Source organism: Theobroma cacao, chromosome 1 (genome assembly GCF_053813885.1).
Source record: "Theobroma cacao isolate CCN51 chromosome 1, ASM5381388v1, whole genome shotgun sequence".
Classification (NCBI taxonomy): domain Eukaryota; kingdom Viridiplantae; phylum Streptophyta; class Magnoliopsida; order Malvales; family Malvaceae; genus Theobroma; species Theobroma cacao.
The window spans coordinates 17,745,055-17,769,011 of record NC_142639.1 but is presented as its reverse complement, the minus strand read 5'-3'; the positions used below and the strand labels follow the sequence as shown (position 1 = coordinate 17,769,011).

The following is a 23,957-nucleotide window of genomic DNA, read 5'->3' as shown; positions in this document are numbered from 1 at the left end:
TAGGTTGGCGTGGGCTATGATTGGATTAGTCAAAGATTGGATTGCTAGAAATCTAACCTGGGCTATGTAGATTAGAGTGGGCTCTTGTGGCTGGTCTGGACACATCCAGGCCTGTTTGGAGTAAAGCACTAGAAGAGAAGAGAGGGGAAAGAGGCTCTTGAATTCTAAGGTGTGGAGAAGTGTGAAATGTAAATGACTATTTATAGTTGGAAATGAAATGAAATGGATTAAAGGCAACGAACGACTCGGATTTGATGAAAAATTCTAAATTTATTATCATTTTAAAGATAAAGCACCAGATAATTAAAAATAAATCAAAATAAAATTACTCAAAATTAGTTCAAAGTCATTCAATTTCAAGATTTTGAGCTAGATTCATCCTTGGATCGATCAACACTTTGAAGTTGGAAACATGGGAAAATTAGAAATTTAGAAAGTAAGTTTTGCAATGTGATAAGCATAGAAAATAAAAGCCCCGGTCACATCTATGTTCAAGTTGCCTACATTCTCCAAAGAGATCAAACTTGAACCTAGTTCAAAACATCCTCCTCGATATTTTGATAATACACTTGTTTCAATTTTCAGTTTGCCACATGACAAATTCTAGAATTGTCAAAAAGGTCTGAGATGGCTAGAGAAATTCAAGATTGTCGAAATAAATCTTGAGTTTGTTAAGAATATCCGATATTTTTGAATTAAGAAAATATTCTTTAGAATTTCTAAAATAAATCCCAGGGTTGTTAAGAATATTCTTCAAAAATTTAATTTTTGGATTTTTCAAAATTAATTATTGGTTTTAACATTTTTGAAATGGTTCATCAAAATAAAATCTAAGATTGTTAATCAAAATTACTATTGTTAGAGTTGTCAAATACATATAAAAAAAACTTTAAAAATTAATTTGAACAATTTAAAAATTCTCAAAATAAATTGAAATAAAATAAAAGAAAGGCAAAAATGAATTTTAAAACTTGAAAAGGAATGTCACTATTGATTGTTTGTTGCATGTTAATGATAGGCGCCAAACAACCCAAAATTCAATCCTTATATCAATGAGGCAAAGTGACGCAGGAGCATATGAGATTGTATTTTATTTAATTTAGTTTTTACTAATTTTGGTTAATTTAGGAGTATATTATTATTATTATTTATGAATTATAAATATAATAGAATTCTTCTTTTACTTGTATTAGAACTTTAAGCTAGTCATGTTCTATTTAGGAATAGAACACATATTTTATTAAAATCCCTTGTTAATTATTCTAATTGTATTAAGTAACTAAAAGTAGAGTTTTATTAAGACGTGGGCCTATAATACTATAAATAGAACATTTAGGCTTAGTTACGGGATATTCAAGTTGAGAGTTAATAAATAATATTTTTTTAACCAAGCAAAGTGAGATTTTGGCTATTTTTCACTTTAGTGGGGTTTTCAACTTTGTCAAAATTGGTAGCAAACTTACCTTAATGGAAAGAAAACTCATACTCGGTGACACCTTGGCCCGAGCATCCAACCGAGTCGACCAAGGATGTTAAAACAACATACCCATAAAACATGTTTTTACTTTTAAAATATAGTCATTCCTTGGCGTTGGTTGAGTTTCATCCTCACGTGGTGGTTCAACGTGAAGTGAACTCTAAATTTACCTTAGGAGATACCTTTCGCGTCTCTCATACTAAGGTAAAATATAACGGGATTTACCGTGCCTCTCTAATAGGTTGGTCCACGGAAACCCACCCACTACAGTAAAGCTAATCAAATAACCCACCAAATCAATAAAAATTTCGACAGCATGACATGGCTAATATAATATTACCCAGCCTGTCAAGGTAAAACAAAATAGTTTATATAATCCACAAACCACAAATCCAGCCATTCATGCCATCACATTGTCATAAGCCATCAATTTAAACCATATATATATATATATAGATAACACAAGTATATAGTCTCCACTTACTCAATTTTCAAAACCAGTATTCGATTTCAAAACAAGTTATGAATCTCATTTCGTTTAACCAACACTTCAGTTATAAAACATAATAGTTTATAATTTAAATTTATTATTCTTTAAAATCATAAAAACGAGTATAAACTACTTTAGATAGTTAAGATGATCGTCTGATTACTCACAATAACGGAAGTTTGGAGTACTCCTATTCTTGATCCTCGGGTACGATATCTTTACCCTTATCAGAAGGTTCACCATCTATACATAATACACGACACGTAATTTAATATATTTGTGCCAAACTATTATAAAACTATTTCAGGCTCTATATGAATGCATGAAATTGAATGAGAATTGTTTGAATAATCACTTAAAGACGGTGTTCTACATGGGTTCAATTATGATCAGACTGAATTTGTATTCGACCTAACTCGAACTATACATTGTTGAATTAACCAAAACATCCGATTCAACTTCAAATATATTCATTACAGTTCAAATATTGCAAATACACCAAAGTACCTCAATGAGCTTGATTGTGACTTAATTCATCGTAATCGAAATTCATTCCGATTTCGAATTAATGTACTAATCAGTGTTAAGACAGTCCAATAAATCCATCTATATCATTAAGAATCAAATCCAAGTCCATTCACTATGATTTTCTCATTATTGTTCAAGTCATTTACTAAAGGAATTATACTTTTCGATAACCGTTTTCGATATCTGATACCATAAATCATCAATTATGAGCTAAATAACATGAAATACAACAAAATCCATCATCGACATGTCACCTATAACATTCGACCAAAGAGGGTTGTTGAAGGGCATGTGATTTTTTTACTTGTTTTTCATGCCAAACATCATCAAATAACTAAAAACACTAAGATATCATGAAATCTAGCAAAATCCATCATCAAAACCTCTCTCCCTATGTTCGGCCAGCAAGTATTCCCTCATGAAAACTTATGTTTCAACCATAGAAAATGAAAAAGAAAGCATGAGAAAGGTAGATTTTAAGCTAAAATTGAAAAATCTTACCTTTGATTGCTTTGTTCTTTGAAATTCAACAAATTTCTCTTGAATTTTCCTCTCTAGGGTTTGTTTTTATTCTTTTCTCTTTGTTCTTTACTTTGGCCGGCCATGAAGAGTGAAGTGGGAGAGTTTATGTTGAGTTTATAAAGGAAATTATAAAAATATTAAAGTTTCACATATGTCACCATGTGATTGGTCCATGGTTAAAACTTAACAATTAAGCATTTTCTCACCATCACATGTAATCTCTTAATTATCTAAAATATAAAATAATAATAGGTGAAATTCATGGGCTGACAAATGTTATGGTGGTGTAAAATTCTAAAAATTCCAATTACGTTCTCGTGGATACGTAAAATGACTGTTTTGCCTTTATGTTCGAAAAAATGTCAGAATTAAAATTTTTCATTTCTCAAATTTAAATCACACTCCAATTAGTCAAACTTGATCAAAAATTTCGTCCAACATTCTCATTTTGCCCTCGGATGGTAAAATAATCATTTTGCCCCTACGTTATAAAAATTTCTAATTTGACTCCAAATTAATCATCGAATTCTGAATCACCATATTAAGACATTCTAAGGTTCAATAACTTTCAAATATATCCTAAAATCTCTATTCAAACTAGTTCGAGATTTTAATCGACTTAATTGTACTACTATGTACGATACCGACTTTTAACGATTCTCCAAGGCATCCCAGTATGTAAATATGCTATCAAGTACATGAATGACATGACAAGTATATAATAGAGTAGGACTTGACATTAAGAGAAACTTTATATATATATATATATATATTATAGGCATTTTATAACACTAGTAAAAATTTAAAAGCATTTCACATATATTTACCTTAGTAGTGAAGGAGATATGATTATTAAATGAAAATTTTAATTGTCCCCGTCACGGAGACTTTAGCTATTGAAAAACACCAATTTTCCACACGGTGGGTGGTACAATTTTTCCTAATTTTTGGCCACTAATATTGCGGCCCACCCCCTATCCTCTATTTCTCTAACTCCTCTGAACCTATGCTTGTAGGTTGCTAGCCTGGCCATTTGCCATCTACATGGTATTTTTCTTGTAATTTCCTTAAGATTACTATTAATAATATCGTTAAAATTTAATTAATACAATTAGTTAATTTGATTATGATAAATTTTGGACGATGCATGAGGTTCGGCCTATATGTTCGTCATGTGGCCACTATGGTGGAAGAGCGAATGAACATTTTCTAGACAACAAGACCTGGCTACGAATCTTAGATCTTGCATAATTATCTATAGAAGTCATAGTGTCATGAGCTTATATTTTTAATTCAAAAGTTATGATTATTAATTAAAAAATACTCTTATTTAAAAATATAAATTTTATATAAATTTTTATTGATATAAAATTTCTGACAAATGAATATATCCTCAAACAAATACCTTAACAAAAAATTACAATGACTTATGTCTCAATATACATTTTATTGTAAGGATATCATCAAAGCCAAAAGCACGAGTTAGAAGCACTATTCTTAAAAAAAAATTAGCTATCCTATAGGGTAAATTAAGGGTTTATTTATTAACGTAGGATATCTATTTCTTGGACTCTGATTTAGGTTGAGCTTAAAGTTGAAGGTTAACTTTATCTTGTTGAGTCATGTATATCATTTACCCCCCCTACCATTTACTTAATCTTTTTATGAAGCTTGTAAAGTCGTACCTGCTTCATCATTATGATTAAATAAAGCTTAAAGCAAGTGTGGCAAGAACATGCCAAAACTCTAATTAATTTATTATTATTGAGAAGATTAATCATTAATCCTCATTAAATGTGATAAATTCCTAACATGGTGGGTTGTGGGTTGTTGTACATGATGCATTCAATTCTAAATTTTCTAATCCAAAGACATCCAAATGGTATATACATATAATCCTCACAGGAAAATACTTTGTTATTACAGTGAACAAAAAAGAAATGGGATTAGTGATTGAGTAAATGACATTGGCCTGCTTTTCTTTTGCCCTTTTGTTTTTATCGATTGTTTTTTGATAAGATTATTGTTTATTATTTTTTTTTATAATTAAAAAAAAGAGAATTCGAATCTTATTTTTTAAGTAAAAAATAATATATTAATTAATGAACCAAATGTTCAGGGTGCGAAGATTATTGTTTATTGTTGGAAGGTTGACAATGTAAAAAAGGGAGGAGTGCAGGTTGGCAGTAGAAAATCCGTCGGTGGACCAAACAATGCCCGAACTGATGCACTCAGTACGTTATAAAGCTTAATATTCCATTGGGGCTCAACTACCATTCTTAACGACAATTCTTATGAGCCCCACCCCCCCCCCCTCCCCTTCTAGTCTTTTTCACCATGAAATTGGAGAAGAAAATGGGGTTTTCCATTTTTCCTTCTGCCGGAAGATTTGGAAAAAAATTAGGGCTCACTCACTACTCAATTAGATAGTTAAGTCATATAAAGCTATATATAGTTTGATGGCAATTACAATGTTAAAAGAATTCAAAATTTCTTTACTTGTTGAATTGATCAATAAATTAAGTAAACTCCCATAGCTAAGTATGTGAAAGCCATTTTGGATAAAAACAATGATAGTATCCAAAGATTAATGGTATTAAAACATTTAATTACAACACACACAAATCAAATCATAGATAAATGCATCAACATATTTGTATCATCATCAACCTCTGCAAAATCATTAATCACATGATTATCGAAAAAAAATTTACTTTATTTTAAAATATTAAGTAGAATTAGTACTATCAATTAATAGCAGTTATAATTTAGTTACTTCTTGCTTACTAATTAATAATAATACTCCTAAAGTGGCATTTTACAAGCATAATTCTTTTCTCCACGTTGGCGTTGCCCTCTGAATTTACCTTCCTCTCTCACCCTCCCCACCCTCTCTCTCCCTCCACCTTTCCAACTACCTCTCCATTCCCCCACCTGCCTCTCTCCCTCTCTCGCCATCCTCCCGCTGTCACCCTCTCTCCTGTTTCCTGTCACTTTGCTCTCCAAATCCCTTCGATGTCAGACCACAACCCTAAAGAACCTAACATTAACACCCTTAGCATCGACCTCACCGAACTCATCCTCTCTTCCCTTCCCATCCCTTCCCTCCTCCGCGCTTCCTCTGTTTGCAAACTTTGGCACTCTCTCATTTCCTCCCCTTCTTTTACCTCCCCTTCCCTTTCCCATCCTTGGTTCTTTCTCTTCGGTCTCCACAACACTTCTTCCAAAAACAATCAATCCTTTGCTTTTGATCCTTTATCCAACACCTGGTTTCGTCTCCCTCACCTCGACGACTCCTCTTCGTCGTCTCTTCTCGGCTCCAATGGCTTCTTTTTCACCACAACTCCGAAATTCAGCTACACCCCAGTCCTCAAAACGACCTGGCGTTTGACCTCTCCGTTGAAGTACTCCAGGATCAACCCTCTTGTAGGTGTCTTCCTTGATGGTTCCTCCGGTGGGTACGGCTTCAAATTCATCGTTGTTGGTGGGGTCAGGTTCATCGGTGGCCTGGTCGATATCGAAGACAGGTTGGCAGTTGAAATATACGATCCAAATCACGATTCTTGGGAACTCTGCCCTGCTTTGCCAGCTGATTTCAGGACTGGAAACTCCAGCCAATCTCTGTCATCAGCCTTATTCAAAGGCAAATTCTATGTCTTTGGAATCTACTCCTGCTTCGTCTCTTCTTTCGATTTACAAGACCACGTGTGGAGCGAGGTTCAAACTCTCAGGCCACCTGGGGTCATCTTTTCTTTCTTGATTTCATGCAACGAGATGCTTGTTTTGGCTGGGATGTGCAATGCGCCACGCGGGCCGTCGTTTAATCTCTGGAAAATCGATGAGAGGACAATGGAATTCAGTGAGATTGCGATCATGCCGCAGAGCTTGTTGTATAGTTTAGTGGATAGCGAGGAAGATGAAAAATTTGCAAGCTTGAAATGCGTGGGAATGGGTAATCTCATTTATGTTTTCAATGAAGAGTATCACCAAAAGTACCCAGCTTGTCTCTGTGAAATCAGTGCTGAAAATGGAAAGTGCAGTTGGAGGAGAGTACCTCAGTTGCCCTCACCTGTTAACAAGTTCCACAAAGTCATTAGCTTCTGTTCAACAGTTTCTCTGAATCATATTTTTCGCCAACAAGAGGACGTTGGACGGCCACAAGCTATGTATCACTGACTCATTTGCCCAATCACTTGGACTTAATTCGGTATGTAATTCGAACCTTGAACTTCATTTCCTTTATCTTTCTTTTATGCTCTGTGGGATTGTATATTTGTATTACCATTCTTATTTGGGTGATCATGATGATTATTACAAGCTTTTAATTATTTTTTTTCTTTGGGAATGGTTTTGAATTGAAAGATTTTTGTAATTGTGATCTCGAATCAACGAATCCATCAGCTTTAGTAGTTACTCATGGATGGATGAATGGGATCCAGCTCTGGCAATCAGTAGGTGGAGCCTCTTACCCAAATTTAAAAAAGAAAAAGAAAAAGGGAAATTCAATTGATCTACTGGATAGGAATATAACATGTAGCAACTAAATCCAGCTCTGGCTGTTTGGTATGGTTTAGGACACAGCACCAAAATGAAATATGATCAAGAGTGTTTTTTTTTTTTTGCCAACACTTGGTGTTTCCAGATTGTCTCTTATCCTTTTATCTCCATATGTGCAAAAAACAGGAGCTCCTTCCTCACTGAATGTCTTGATTTTTTCGTTTTAGGAAAGTGCTATTCCTACTAAACTTACTTTAAAAGGTATTGTTGCATATATCCTCACGCCAATTTGTCACACCAGTAGAAACTGCTAACAAACTGGAGCTGAGTGGGGCAATAAATGTCTAAAGCCTTGTTTTGGTGGCTTGAATTGAAACTCATAACTAACCCTTTATAATCTTTAATCATTCACCAATTCATTCCTAACACCTCTGTTTTACTAGCTATTCCTGTCTGGTAACTTGAGTTTGCATTTTCAGAATGGTTGCTGGAAGTTTTTTACTTCATACAGGCTGCAGCAAAACCCTTTTATTTTTTCCTTTCTTTTTGGGTTTTAAACATCATTTTTGGTTGTCATTTTCAGTCCTATGGTGTCCCCTTTGTTGTTTATATACCAGTCACTATGTCCTGCATGTCCTATGGTCTCACAATGGGGCACCTGTATATCTTCAATTACCATGTATGTATAATTTTCATAATTTATGAATTAATTTTACGTTTTAAATGATGATTAAAAGTGTATTAAAAAATATTTAATGAAAAATGACGAAAAGGGTTCCATCTTATTTTTGTTGAAGAAAGATGCAATTTTGGTAAATTGTAATTAATGCACATGGAATTGGTTGGTGGCTTGTTGAACAAATTCATAAAAGAGAACAAGCAACAATAACACAACCACCCTGAGTTTTGATACCATGTAAAGCATCTAACACAAAATGGAAATGGAGCTACCACGTGAACCAACTCCTTAGCAATAAGAATATAACAAATCAAGTTTTGATACTGTGCTAAGTATTCAATTTAAAATTAATTAACAATAATTAAAAAAAGTTAAGTTCAATATAAAACCACCAAATCTCAAAATTTAACCAATGTAAAACAACACCAGTATATATAAAAAATTTCAATGTTTTCAGTTGAGGTGTAATGTTTGAGTCATACTCTCATTTATCAATTCTCATCTTTCATTGCCCATGTTGCCGTGGTAGTTGCAACTTTAAGTTACCTATTGAACCTACGCCACCTTGTATTTGATTGCTAGAGCTACAGCCAAGGATGCCTTAGGCAAATACAGTACTCTACTTCTAGAAATGACCTGCAGATGCGCTAAAGAGCAAAGATAATGCAGAAATATATAGTGTTGGTATATGCTCTTGAGCCAATTGGATTGATCAAGAAATACATATATATATTATCATATAATGCATACATAATCGTATAATTATATGTGATAGGGTTTTCTTTCATGTTAGTGCAATAATAAGGAGTTGTTAAGTATTAATTGGATGAAGCCTATGGAACATAAAGGCGTTGCAAAAGAATTATAAAGTTGCTACAATTATGAGATCACTATGCATCAAAGCCATGTTCCTAAAATTGTTCTTGGTCATTGTATTGTCAAGACAGGGCATTGACAATGCTCAACGATTGATACATGTTAAGCCTCCTTACTTGGAAAGTAAGCAAATGATCTCATAGATTGAAGTATATAAGATACTTGAGGATAATATGTAGGTGCTTATTAAAGAACAAGTTCACTGAACATGACTCGCTATGAGAACTCCATTTGGTATTTCACTCAAGTGTTTATGGAAAATGTTCTCATGTGATAGTCATGCAACTAGTCCTTGGACTTGAGACACTAGGTCATCTTGTATGGGGAATAACATACTTTGATTTCACCCTTACGGGTCTAGAGACGACCAGACACCTAAACATAGTGTTTTTGAGTATGCCATGAAGTATGCGAAGGTGAATGAGTGGTCAAAAGAGGATTCATCACCCCAAGTGATATGAAAGGATGTATCTCACTTGTTCTCAGTTTTTGATTAACTTGTATAAACTCTTTGGCCAAAGCGTGATGAATTTGAGAAAGTTAGTTTTCTAAATTCATAAGGTTAGTCATGAATTATGAGAACTAATATGAAATGTCATAAGAAAACACCGAGCCATGCTTAATGACATATCCGGGATATTTAATAAAAGGATCGTATTGCATTGGGAGACTTATCACTGAAGGGTTTTGTCAAATTCTTTAATTGACTCTCTAACATTTGAGTGGTCATGATATATTGTTAGATGCCGCTCATGATCTATAAATATAAATCAATTATTAAATTGATATTTGATTAGAATTTATATTTATTGCGAACATGTCAGAAGCTTGATGGGACATGATTAGGATTAAATAAAGATAATTAATTAAGTTGGATTTAATTGAAAGGGATCAAAATAAAGTGAGAAATTAATTACGTTCACAAAGACTTAATTAAACTTAATTAAATTAAAATATAACTATTGTATTTAGAGTTACAACTTAGTTTGGCTATATAAATATGTTATGTTAGCAAATTAATAACTCTAAGCCTTCAACTACTTCTCAGATGTTTCATAAAATAAGAAAAGGAATATAGTTTTCTTTGTCTGACAAAAGTAAGATTCGGTAAGAATTTTTTATCCTTTTGTTTTAGAAATAAAACTTGCTAACATAAGTAAAATCTTACCTTTGAGAATGCTTTATTCAGTCACTGCATGGATTATTGTTAGAGGTCAAACACTTGGATGGCTGAAGATTTGACAAATCCTAAAGGTGAAGAAGCAAAGATTTTGATTTAATTGGCTCTTAATTACAATATCTAGAGTAAGGCATATAACTCTTAAACTTATGAGTATTCATAATTAATTTGAAAGTTACATGAAAAACACAAACATTGATCTTGTAGGATTTGACTATTTCTCTGATTTAATACTAGTTAATTATTTCATTGCGTTATAATTTTAATTTATTGATTATTTTCATATTTGAGCATGAAGTTGAATCCTAGCATATAAGTATAACATTGGTTAATAACTGATTCGTGACCTGAAGAATGAAATTTGTGTTGCGTTATGCTGGTGTAGTGGTTATTTGGATGTTACTGACGTTTCCATCTTTTCACAGCTTGCTTGACAGCATCGCTGATAACAGATTTGCAGTAATCCAATAAATGGTGGCTGGCGAATTACATCATACATTTATACAAAGATGAGTACATAGATGCTACTACTGTATTGTACGATTCTTCATCTGTCAGCCCTTGCATTTATGTATGTATGTCTTATTTTATGAGCTATATTTTCAAAGTCTCACAAGGAGACAATGTCACAAGTTTCCATGGTTGCTTAATTTTTTTTTCCTTTGATTGATCCTCTCTCTCTCTTCAGTTGATTGTGTTGGTGTCTGTATATTGAAGTTGTTGTTCTGAAAGAGTTTCTTTTTCTTTTCTTTTCAGAACTTCAAATGTGAATTCGTATTAACTGATCAATGAATTTTATCAAGTAATGCTCCAGCTCAAGCCCCTTTGATTCAACTAAGGTGGTGTGATGAGTGGTTTTAGAGAGGTTACCTAAATATATAAGTAGCATAAACACATTTGTATAGACTTCGATGAACAATCTTAACAATTACATTCTACATATATATAATAAGTTAATTTTTCTTGTATCTATGCTCACGTCTCATCAAAAAAATAACCGTAAATTTCATATTGATTTGATATTTAAATATTCATACAATCTTCAATCTATCAAGCGCTTTTTATAAAATAAAATTATAAATATTAATAAATCAAAACAGATAATATTTTACAAATTAATGTAAACCGTGACACATAGTATATAGCTAAGAGTAACTTTGCAAGTGATATTGTTGCTAGCTATCATTCTAACTAGCATTTTGTGGTAGCCAACACTCATACGAATTAGTTTCTTGGATCATGCCGATACGGTAGTTTATGAAGAATTATGAACCATTAGGGGGTCCAAACACCAAAAAATCATATTCCTTGAATTATAGATTTTCAACTTCCTCCCAAAGGGGTGGAGTGTAATCTGCATATATGGTGATACTATGTATCAATAATAGCCATGTAAGGCTATTAATGAAGAATAATGAATACCCTGCATATATAACTACTAGAATTGGCCCACATGCTGCATTCAGGTCAAATAAAAAATCTTGAAGAAAGTGTTTATCACAAAGAATATATGCAAAAAAGTTGATAAAGTTTTTATTACAAAGTGAAAGAGTATATTATAATTGTTTATGATTGTATACATTCATTTTCACATATTTAGGAAAAGTTGAATACCCACGAACAAAATTAAAATTATGATTTGTTGTTCAATATATCATGTATGTTGCAAACAAAAAATATAAGATAGTGTTTATAATTTTATGTATTCATTCCTACCCATTTAACAAAAAATCAATGCTCACGAACAAAGTTAAGATCATGATCTGCTGTCGTGTTTTTGCAAATCTTTGTGTGTATACAAAAGTTAACATTATAATGTTGAATTTATCATGTTGTCTATAAATAAAAAATATAAGGCAGTGTTTATAATCTTATACATTCACTACCATCCATTTAACAATAAGTTAGTACTCATGAACAAAATCAAAATCACGATCTAATGCTTTGTTTTTGCATATCTTTATTTATATACAAAAGTTAACATCATAGTATTCAATTCATAATGTAATTTGTAAACAAAAAATATAAGGTAGTGAGGCTATTCTTTGATGATTGGGTTATTTTAGAGGATCCTCTACAAGGTGAAATAAGAAATAAAAAGCAAGGTTTGGTAATGAGTTGATCAGCTAAGGTATTAAGGTGAATGAGACAATAATATTAGATAAAAAATAGAAAAAGCAACACCGTTGTCGAAATAAAATAAACACCGATCGATTATACATATAAAGTAAAAATAAGCAAATATGGAGATAAAATACATATTTTGCTAACATGTAATCCTCTGAATCAATAGTAATCAGTTCAATCAAAGCATGACAGACTTATTGAACCTCAATAAAAAAGAAATCTTTTCAGAATATTAACTTTGCAACTTTTTAAACATAAAATCACAGTAGACACCAGATATGTAATTTGTTTCTTGTGTAGGATTCCATAATAAAAGAAAGAAATAAAAAATAAAACCAAATGATGAACGAATGGGAAACCAGACACAAATAATATAATATCATACGATTCGTCTTTAAATGATAAATATTGTTATTATATAAGATCAGTCTTACCTTTAATTGAAAACCAGTACAAAAATAGATAACCATAGCATAAAAGGGAAACAAAATTAATACATGATGTAAACACAACAAATGCAAAACAAAATACATAAAATCAACAAGAAAGTTTGAACAAATTATAAGAAATTACGTTATAACTCGTAATGTTTAATTCTTGTAATCGGAGATGGAGAAGAAACGTAGAACTGTTGTCAAAACAAAACAAACATCAATCAATGATAAACACATCAGTCAAAATAGCACCAGATAATCCAACTTCAAAAAGTAACTTCAAAAGGAATAAAGATATAGCTCAACTCTAATAGATATATAGAGTAAACCTAAGTACATATAAAGATAGAATACATATTCTCTTAACATGTAATTCTTTCAATCAATAGCAACTGCTTCAATTAAAGTAAGACATACTTATTGAACTCAATAAAAAATTTAAAGATATAAAATGATAGAGAATCATCGCATATTATAACCAATTACTTGCACATGTATAAACATAGTAGAGGTGCCAAAATATTCTTGCAAATTGGCATCTTTATACTCAATTATTAAATAAAAACCTAAGACCATTACTTGTCTAGCAAAGAACCAAACAAAAAATAGATTTTAGATTACATCATGACGAAACTAAGGTTTTTTATTTGATAGTTTCAAAAAACCTATGAAGGGAGGCATGTTCATTGGTGAACCAAAGCAAAAGTTGATGGGTGATGATCATTTATTATGTGGTATAATAAAGTTAGAAAGATCGAAATCAATTAGCTTCATGTTAGCATCTTCACCTCCAGAAGTGAAAAGGAAATTCAGAAGAGCAAGCAATAACGATTAGTATCAAAGATGTGATAATATACCCAAATGCACATTTTTCAGTTTCACAATTTATTTGAATGAAAGTCAAAAGCAAAAAAACTTTGGGTTTAAATCATGGTGCAAAACACCCCGAAGATGATAAAATGAAACCACACTTAAAAATTTGTACAACTATAGTTTGTGCATCCTCCTCGATGTACTTTTCTCTTCTGGAAAAGTCAAATTCTCATTTTAATTTATTTCTATAAAGATAATGATGATAGTATTCAAATATTCGCAAATAAAGTAAAGCTAGAAACATAGACATTACAAAAAACAACTTATGTTGTCAAAATTTTGCCTAATAACTCTCCACCTTCACACAATCTAATAAGCAACAGAACTCAAAAAACGTCAGACCCAAAATTTTGAGAAATGTGATATAACATTAGATAATGCTACAGTTGGAACATTCTCCAAAATGGCATCTATTTGAATTACAAAAAATAAAAGAATTCACAGTTAGAAAAGGTAATGCAAAGATATAGATTTAACAAAAATAAAATTATGTTTCCCAATAAATTTGAACAAATGCATAATAATGGTTTACAAATATAGCAAATATAACATAACAATAAAACAAAGCATGAAACACAAATATCTAAAAAAGGGAAAAAAATTATATTTAAAAATTTTACTCAGCCTTTAGGCACAATATGATGTCAAACTTAAGTTGACCTGAATCACCCGTTACTTTTTTTTGAAAATTATTAACCTGTTTTCATTAAAAAGGAAAGAATGAAATGATTTTTTTCATCAAGGAGAACCTTCCCATCCAGACCCAACCACCATAATGATGGTCTATCCATCCACTTTATAAAACAAAATATATCACCCCCAACATCCCCAAAAAAGACAAAGCCAGCTCCCAACAAAGAAACCATGGATCCAAAAACAAAAACCCCTGCAAAAACCAGAATCCTAGGGATTTAAAAAAAAAAAAAGAACATGAATAGAGCTGTACACCAAAGCATCAACAAAATTCTTACTCAATGCAAGATTAAACATCAATACAAACTGCGTATTCCCTAGCAAGAACAAACACCACGTACTTATCCACGCCACCATCAAAACTAATCAAGACAAGCACCAAAAGTAGAAGGCAAAACAAAGGAAACTAACTAAACCATTATAACGACCTCACTTTGTAACTGGATTCCTCCCTTTGCAAGATCATCTGCTCTTTGATTAACCTCCTTTTTAATATGCCTGATATCCGTGAATTAAGTTTTTCTTTGAACCTTTCGATCCAAGTTTCCTACAAAAGAAAAATATCAAAAAAATGAATAAGAAAACGCATCAAGAATAAGAAGGTAGAATATTAAAATAATACAACAAATATAACAAATAAACAAAATCTTGAATGCAGACTCTTTGAACGTTTGGCTGATCGACTTTCCCCAGATACCAATAGGGAAACAAAAATTAAAAAATACAACATACAAATAATAGTAAAGAAAATAATGAAACTAACAATATGAGGAACATGACTAACAAAGGAAACGCATAGCAACAGATGAAATCGTGCAAAAAAGAACTCAAGGACCCGAAAGTTGGAAATTGTTTCCATGCTAAAAAACGCAAGCTACTGACCTAAACACACAAATCACAAACAACTCAAGATGCAGAGAAGCACGAAAAGCTGAGGAAAAAGAAATGTAACCAAAATTGAAAAGAAAAAGTATGGGTGAAAAACAGCAAAAGAAGCTTCTAAAAATTAAAAAGACGCCCATCAAGGATGATAGGAAATTGATGATGGACATGAAGAAGACAATACCGAAAAACCTAAACACGATATCTGTTTCAGACCACACACACTCTCAACAGTATAAAATGAAATGGTTGGGTCCGCATCCCGATGAACCCAAAGAGTCTCCCATGACTCTACAAATAGAGGAAACACACAGGCAAAAAAAAAAAATGATGAATATGGCGAGCATAGAAAGAGCACTAGATAAAAAAAAGAATAAAATTATAAATAAATAATTTATTTATTTGTAAAGTTCCATTAGGGCTTTCTTTTCACCCAAACTACACTCAACCCATTCCCAAACCCAACAGCGAGCCTCATTCTGAGAAGCCCATATGTAAAAATATATTTGCATCCCACTTTTTAAGAGGAAAAAAAATTCATCTTTCTTTCCCCTTGTTTTCTTTTCACTTAACCGACACTCAACTCATTTCCAAACCCCGTAGAAAGCCTCCTTTCGAGCAGCCCACGTATCACAAAATTAAGCAACCACTTGTCAACTTGTGGGAGCTCCGTTGAGGCTTACTTCTATAGAAAGTTATAGATATTAAGTAACGAGCAAGTCTAAAAGGGAAAAAAATTACTATTGAAACAAAAAGGGAAGAGACGTCAACCTTTTTTCCATTTGCAAGGAAAAGAATTACAAGAAGAATTGCAATTTCGCTCTTCTTTTCTCGACTACCAAGAAAAACACTCGTACTAAAAAAATGAAAATAAAATCAAAAACTAAGGGCGTGGGGCCTCCGATCATCATCCAATCTAAACCGTTCGTGTACAGCACTCGCTCTTTTGTAGCGAGTGAGGGCAAAAGATGTTCTGTCCCGAAAACCAGAGCAAACCCAAACCCCAATAAGAATCCGAGTTGGAAAGAATTGGCCAGGCGTCCAGGCCAGGAGCAAAGGGCTCGCCAACAGCCTACGGTTTCTGTTTTTGGTCTGTTTGTTTTGTTTTAAAGCCTTTACCCTCCCTCTTTCCCTTTGCTGTTTCGTTCTTCTGCTAGGGTTTAATCAGGGTTTTCTTCTTCTCCCCTTCCCTTCTATCTCCACCAACAAACAGCCAATGGATAGATACCAGAAAGTAGAGAAGCCAAAGCCAGAGTCACCCATTAATGAGAATGAGATCCGAATCACTTCTCAAGGCGCTATTCGGAACTACATCAACTATGCCATTGCTCTTCTTCAGGTGCCCTCCCCCCTTCCTTTATCTTTTCCTTTACCTCTCATTTCTTTTCAAAATATCTCTGTATCCATTTTTGTTACTTGAGTATGTTGTGCTTGTGAGTTTCTCGGTTTGTTTTGGGTGTTTAACGTTGGGTTTATTTGCTTCGGATTTTTCATGAGTTTCTCGATTTGTGCAGGTTATAGGGTTTTTTGGTGTTAGTTGCTTGATGGTTTCTTGAGTAGTTCTTCTCGTTTGATTTGAGAAAATGATGCTGTTGGGTCTCTTCCATTTCTTGGGTTGTTTATTTACATTTTCCCTTGTGTTCGAGGGGTTTCTCCGGTTATTGTGACTAAGGTTTTTGGATGCAATTTTTAGCTAGTAGCTGCTCTATTCCTGTATGGTCTTCAGTTACGAAACATTTGGGATTTTCTTAACTCTTTTCCTGTAATTTATTTGTGTTAATGTTTAGATTGTTTATATCTCCTATTAGTTCATAATTGTTGATGAGTTAGTGTTAGTTGTCATGTACTTACCTAAATATGGATGAAATCGAATCCCATTGATGAATTTGCTTTTAATGCGATTTTGCTCATGTTCCCTTCTTTTCCTTGGAGCTGGCTTCTCTTTATTTTGCTTATTCTATTTTGTGTTGCTTCATTATGAATTACAGTTTTTGTTTCCCCTACTGGCAATGATGTAATGGTGCACGTTCTTGGTTTTCGTTTTCCTAATGGCATCAGAAAACTTTAGCTTTTCTTGTTGAAGGTGTTTTGATGATGTTTTATTAGGACAAACGTGTGAAGGAGATTGTCTTGAAAGCAATGGGACAGGCAATCAGTAAGACAGTAGCAATCGCAGAGATTATAAAGGTTGGTTTTCTTTTTTATCATCCCTGCATACTGTTTTCCCACTTTCCTGGATTAGTGATCTGTCTTGTAAAACAGAAAAGGATTCCCCGCTTGCATCAAGATACTGCCATTAGCTCAGTGAGCATAACTGATGTGTGGGAACCTATTGAAGAGGGGCTTGTTCCGTAAGTCTCTATACTTCTCTATCCCCATTTACGCACATAACATTTTGGTACTTATGCAGGTTAGCATTTAATTTCTTGTCCTTTTCAGTGTGGAGATGACTCGCCATGTCTCAATGATTTCTATCACCTTGTCTGCTAGAGAGCTAAATAAAAACTCTGCTGGGTAAGATTATTTATCTTTTTTGTTGTTGGGTTTGTCCGTTTCGGAGAATGAGAAAGTAAATTGATAAGATGTTGATTCAGTTGGTAGCTAAACTATTGCTTTCAAAAAAATGAAACTATAGAAAAAATTTTCATTTAATGCTTAGATGGGATAATTAATACCCTAGATGCCAGTGCTTAAATGTTTTAATAGCCCATTATACGGAAAATATTATTATATTGCTTTTTTAATTGAGATTCTATATTTGCTGGTATGACTTGCAATGTGTGACCCCAGGTATCAAGCTCCGCATTATGTTGAACAACCAAAGCCACAATATCATTATCAGCAGCAGCAGCCACCAAAGCAAGCTCGCATTCCGTATAATGCTGTTAATGAAGGTGATGTCTGGAACAAGTAGTTCAGCAACTGTTTTTGAAGAGCTTTGTCCTTTTTTAATCTCAACTCGTTTAGTGCATTTCATTTTTAGATTCATATGGCCAAGGAAGGGGTCGTGGCAGAGGGAGAGGGCGGAATTGGGCCAGGGGTGGATATGGAAACTATCAAGGTATAATATATAGATTTTGAATTGTGTTATGGGATTGATGATTTTTCTCTTTAAGTTTTACATTTGTGGAGTATAAATTTGCCTTTTAGTTAGACCGTACCTCATACTTCGCTCATTTCTTAAAGATAATGGTGGATACTCAAACTGGGGCAGAGGTGGTGGGCGAGGAAGAGGTTGGGGCTATCGTGGTAAGTATGCTTTATTCATAGCAAATACAAGCTGAGTATTTTATTACTTTTATGAAGTTTTCTTTTGGTGTGTCTATGCTAGTAACCGTCATTGATATCTTACTTCTTATAAGCTATATAAAAAGAGTTTACAAGTGAGGTTCTTTCTCTTAAAATTGCAAACATGGCTCTGTAGCTTCATTGAGTACTTGCCATCATTGACTAGTTCTTTGTCAATTTTGTCCCCTTTTTATGTAAATAACAATTCAGTTTGATCTGATTGACTACAATATAAGGAGTGTTGAACAAACAAAAATTTGAAATAGATCAAATAGAAGAATTTCTACTTTAATTGTTAGCAGTAATCTAGTAGAATCCAAAGGAAACTTATGCGTCAATCATTCAAAGAATCTTTTAATTTGGATTGGCTGCTTTTGCTAGTTATAAGTTAGTTACACCCATCAAAGTAGCTAAAAAATTTCTGAAATTAGTTCAAATAGAAGAAAAGCATCTGTTGAAAAATGAATCTCAATTTGCTAACTATTACTTGTCAAAATTTGTTTGGCTCCTGTTTTGACAGGTAGTGGTTATGAAAGAGGTAGAGGTGGAGGGGGCAGAGGCTATAGCCGCGGCCGTGGAAGGATGGGTGGTGGTCGCTCAAGGGGTGGTGGCTACTAAAGCATAATCAAGGACTGAAGCTCTTGTTTTTTCCTTTAGCTAAATGCTTGCCTTGGCCTGTGGGAAAAATTATGGCAGTACTGTTTCTAATAGCGTGAAATGTGGCTTAAAATCTCCAGCATTGTTAAGCAGTGGTTTTGTGTTTCTTTCTGCATTATATGGATATGGGCAAGGTTGTTTTGTTGGTATTTTTTGCATTTAGCCAAGGGCAAGTGGGTGGGTTATGATTGTGCTGTAATTCAAGTTACCCTTATGGTTGACAATACCCTATATCATGTTCATAAATATTTCTTCATTCCTTGGAAGGCTTTTCTCTTTGCCTGTATTGAATTGAAAATATTTGCCCAGAGAGCAATTCAAAGCCATGGCCCAGTAAGGCAATGGAACCAAAAGAAAGTAGCACAAATTCCCCTTCCTACTATACTCCATGGAATTAACAAGGTCAGTATGAAACTCAAGCATAAAATATTAAGGCTTTGCTTGGTAGAGTGGAAAAGTGGAAAGAACATGGTAGTAAGAAGGGTTGCAGAAATCAAAAGATTTGATGGTCTATATTCGCCAAGCCCATCGTATTACCATGCTTACCTGGGTAGGCCCTCCCTCCTCTGCTTATTAGTTTAGTAATAGTGTACATTAAGCATTATTAATATGTATTACGTAGGTTTCATATTAAAGTTTGTAGATGCTAACGATGATGAAGAGGACAACAGTTATTTTGGTTAAAAGTACCATACAAGAATTTTTTTTTTTTTTTCCCCAATACAGCTCAACATTCAAATATATGCCACGACTTGAAATTGGTTCCAAAATTTAGGTTTTATCTACTTAAAATCAAAGGGATAAGGTTCAAATTATCACTCAACTTAGAATGAAGGATCAAATTTACTATATATTTTTTATCGGGTGCAATATTTACTACTACACTTTTAGATTTAGTTAACAATTGTTAAAAATTAAAAATTTTGTAGAATGTCCTTTTATTTCTTTATGAAATATTCCATTAACTTTTGATCATTTTTAATTAAATTAGAAGGTACAACGATAAAATTGTACTTATTCAAAAAATGGGTTCTAAATTCAATCTACCACCTTTAGTACAATAATAAAATTTAGGATAAAATACTTTACTTCCTTAAATTTTGACTATAATTCTATGCGGGTGCATTGGTATTTGAAATAAACAATTTGTCTTAAATGTGTAAACGATGTTAACAGATAAATGTAAAATATCTAAAATAACTTTCTTCTTTCTCCACTCTTTTCCTTTCTCTCAAGTCAGTCGACGATGATCCCTTATGCCGATCGATGTTCTTGTGGCTAGATCTAGTCGAAGAATGTTCGATTGACACTTGCCATGTCATCCGTCGTCGTCGTCGTTACTGTTTGCTACCGCCATTTGCAGTAGAGAAAATTTAGTAAGAGGAGAGAGAATTCTTGGGTAGGGAGAAAAAGAAATTGTAAAAATGAAGATACTATATTTTATATAGTGTTAATTTTCAAAATTAATGGAAGGTAAAATTGTATTAAATATATTATCATGTCAATAAACTAATAAAATAGTGACAGAAATTATGTATCCAACGAAAGATATTTTTTTAAAACAGATTATCCATTTTGAATATTAATGAATCTAAGCAAAATTATGATTAAAACTTTAAAAAATAAAGATATTTTACTTTAAAATTTATCTCTATAATCTAAGATGTCTCAACTGATAAAAAGAAATAAAAGAACAATATATATATATATATACTAGGGGTAATAATTGATGTTGAGACTTGTCCGGTGAGTGATATGCAACTTTTCACTTTATACGTTTAACTTTTCACGAGTTGTTGCCAAGAAAGTTGTGTTGGCAGCTTGGTCGGGTCTCCATCACTTGCCCAAATAAATGTTCAACAAGCAAAATGACACTTGAAATAAATCCTTCCGAGAAAGGTACGTAAAGAAAGGAAATTGAGTTTGTGTTTTTCATAGTGAGAAATTCTCTTCTCTCGTTTTTGTCCAAGAGAATATGATATAAAGATAAGTAACATATCTTATTGCTATAATATTTAAATAAAAAATTAAATTATTTATGAAAATTTAAATAAATTTTTATTTTTTTATTACGTTCAATTAAAGTTTTTATATTTTTTATTTAAATTAAATGCGTTCTTACAATTAACGATTGATTAACTATCGAAACATCACTTAATATTTATGTCACATGGTATTGACATGTAATAATAGATGGTGATATGGTATGACATTAAATAACCATATGGTATTTTTACCATCTACATCAGGATTATGTCAAGAATATAAAATGATAGCGGTGTTTTGACTAATGATATTTAATTAACCGTAATCATAAAGATTTATTTGATCTAAAAATAAAAGTATATGACTTGATTGAACATAGTAAAAGAATAAAAAAAATTTTAAATTTTTTAAATATTTTGAAAACTTTTTGAAGTATTAATTATATTTAAAAAAAAAACTAAAAATACAGAAAGAGATAGTCCTTTTGTAGTGTTATGGTTGTAATATATATTAATCATCATTCTACAGTGTTATCTTATGGGTTTGTTTATATTTCAAAAAGATTCTTGGATATGAATAGTGACAAGTGTTTGACAAGCAAAAAATGTTGCTCCTTTCAACAAAAACAATACAACAATGAACAATGCCACAAAGTTTGTCATGATTCATCACTCTTCATGCATCTATGCTGTTGCTAAGTCCACATTTATTTTGCTTTTTTTTTGTTTTGATAGATTTCCTTTTAAATAAAGGAAAAGAGAGGATTAACCCTTTTTCGGTTTTAGAGTGCAACAATAGTCAATCTCCTAAAGAAACGAATTGATCATATTGGTAGTTTAAACACTTTTTTGCTTACGTCACTCCATATATATATATATATATACATATATATTTGAGAAATTACAAATTGAGTCTATGGAACAAGAATAATTGGTGTTTGCCATCATCTAATTTAATATTCACAAAACAGGAATTGGTAATATTTTAAATTATTAAGAAGGAAATGGAATTGACAACTTTAATTTTACTTTGGTTTTAGCTTCAAGAGAGAGGAAGGGAAGAGAGAACAATTTAAAAGAAGTTTGTCGACAGTTTTTCATGGTTGCTTCTAAATCAAAAAGGGTCGATTTTAGACCAAATTCGATCGTTGTATGATCGAATTTGGCCTTTTAAGGTCAAATTCAACAACCAAATAGTTGGGAAAAAACCTAATTAAGCTAAATCCGATCTTTTATTTCAGATTCCATGTTTTCTTTCTAGAATTGGTGTAAATAATGATTGGCTTCCTCACTAGATGACTTGAGAAGGCTTTTTCGATGATAGAAAATGTTGGTGTATTTTCAAAATAAATGATTGTCTCTTCATATGAAAAGCTATCTTAACTCGAAAGTTATATCACATAACGAAAGTTATCTTACTTCAAAAGTTATGTTACATAAATTGACATAATGTGATTATTAGATTATAGGTGAGTTTTCATAAGAATAGTCATCTCTCTTGCTAAAGTGACATATTGGTAAAACACCTCTAAATCTAAAAATTAAGAGACAATTTAGATATGAAAAGCTATCTTTTCATGTTATAGTTCAAAGATAATATCTCATGGAATAATTGGTTGTTTTTTTATAAGGAGATTATTGAAACAATACATTTATCTAAAGATTCTGTTTTGTAAAATGTCAAAGTATCTTTAAAACAAAGAGTTACCTTAATGAAAGGATCGTGTCTTTGAGAAGAAATGCTTGCAAGCCTTTACAAAAGACTTGTTGTCAATCATTTTGACACACAAAAAATAAATAAGACGAGTAGAAAAATCAAGAGCAAGAGTAGTATTATGGTTTGAAAATAAACATAAATACTTGAGTTCCATTATCTATCAAAGGAATCCAAATTTCTTATAATCTACTTGCTGTAGAGAGTAGGCTTTAAGTTCGAATAACTTTACAATCTCTCAAATGTATCTAGTGGTATACTCTCGTAGAGTATAAAGACGAAGTTAAACGTTGGCTTCATTGTATCCTAAGACTATTCGCATAATTCTTCTTTTGCATATTTACATACCGAGTGATGGGAGCGAAATAAGTTTTAAAGATAATGTCTATTGAAAGATTCGTCTTGAAATCAATTTTGTCAATTTCTTAAATTCCATCTCAACCTCATTTACACAAATAGAAAATCAAATATGAGCAGAAAAAGGCTATATTCAACCTCATCTGGTTGAACTTTGTCATTGATCAAAATTGTTAACTTCAATCTAAGGCCACCAACAAGGAATTGACCTTTTAAGATTAGAAAATGGTCTCGGCCTGTTGAATATGCCTAGATCTGGCAACCTCGGACCTGGTTGAAAGGGTCGCCACAGGAAAGGGAGTAGAAGCGAAAATGAAGAATTAAATACATATACACATTAAGGTAAAGTTGTAATTATATATATTCCTTCTTAACCATTAAATATATTATCATTTCCTTTTCCGTAAATATTCTTGGGCATTGGAGCAAACTTTAAATATTCAGAGTCCATTGCATCATTTTGTCATTTTATTCTCACCTTGAACCTAACATTAGAAGATTGAAGCTACATATCTATTGTATTGCTTGTCAATCTTGTGATCTGAATTGTGAATATTAACAAATTGGGATTTTTTTATTATTTTTAAAAAATGAAATGGAAATTTCATGGAAGTTAGTGGTTTGAACCTTGCCATTAAAGCAGCCACATTCACATGATGGACCTTTTTCTTTGTAAGGATTTTGAACATATTGCTACG

At 32.4% G+C, this 23,957-nt stretch overlaps 2 protein-coding genes across 3 annotated transcripts; both read left to right on the top strand.

Annotated features, from left to right (window-relative positions):
- Positions 1-5,860: 5,860 nt before the first annotated feature.
- Positions 5,861-11,062, top strand: LOC18612812 (Galactose oxidase/kelch repeat superfamily protein). Its single transcript, XM_007049752.3, has 2 exons — positions 5,861-7,224; positions 10,675-11,062. The coding sequence occupies exon 1, from the start codon at positions 6,033-6,035 to the stop codon at positions 7,191-7,193; it is 1,161 nt and encodes a 386-aa protein (XP_007049814.3). The 5' UTR covers positions 5,861-6,032; the 3' UTR covers positions 7,194-7,224; positions 10,675-11,062.
- A 5,140-nt stretch (positions 11,063-16,202) lies between these two features.
- LOC18612811 (Alba DNA/RNA-binding protein) lies at positions 16,203-19,469 on the top strand. Of its 2 annotated transcripts, XM_007049748.3 has the most exons (9): positions 16,203-16,348; positions 16,472-16,597; positions 17,365-17,445; positions 17,521-17,609; positions 17,698-17,772; positions 18,049-18,152; positions 18,242-18,319; positions 18,445-18,507; positions 19,067-19,469. In XM_007049748.3, the coding sequence occupies exons 2-9, from the start codon at positions 16,475-16,477 to the stop codon at positions 19,162-19,164; spliced, it is 711 nt and encodes a 236-aa protein (XP_007049810.3). In that variant the 5' UTR covers positions 16,203-16,348; positions 16,472-16,474; the 3' UTR covers positions 19,165-19,469. The 2 variants fall into 2 exon arrangements, with proteins under 2 accessions (XP_007049810.3, XP_088659218.1); XM_088803092.1 differs by having other exon boundaries at positions 16,272-16,597.
- Positions 19,470-23,957: the final 4,488 nt, after the last annotated feature.

What these genes read in the sequence shown, in the direction of transcription:
- LOC18612812 (XM_007049752.3), top strand. Translation starts at nt 6,033, where the DNA reads ATGTCAGACCACAACCCTAAAGAACCTAACATTAACACCCTTAGCATC.
- LOC18612811 (XM_007049748.3), top strand. Translation starts at nt 16,475, where the DNA reads ATGGATAGATACCAGAAAGTAGAGAAGCCAAAGCCAGAGTCACCCATT. An exon ending in ATGCCATTGCTCTTCTTCAG is followed by an intron (nt 16,598 to 17,364) that starts GTGCCCTCCCCC and finishes ATGTTTTATTAG; the next exon opens with GACAAACGTGTGAAGGAGAT. An exon ending in CTAAATAAAAACTCTGCTGG is followed by an intron (nt 17,773 to 18,048) that starts GTAAGATTATTT and finishes GTGTGACCCCAG; the next exon opens with GTATCAAGCTCCGCATTATG.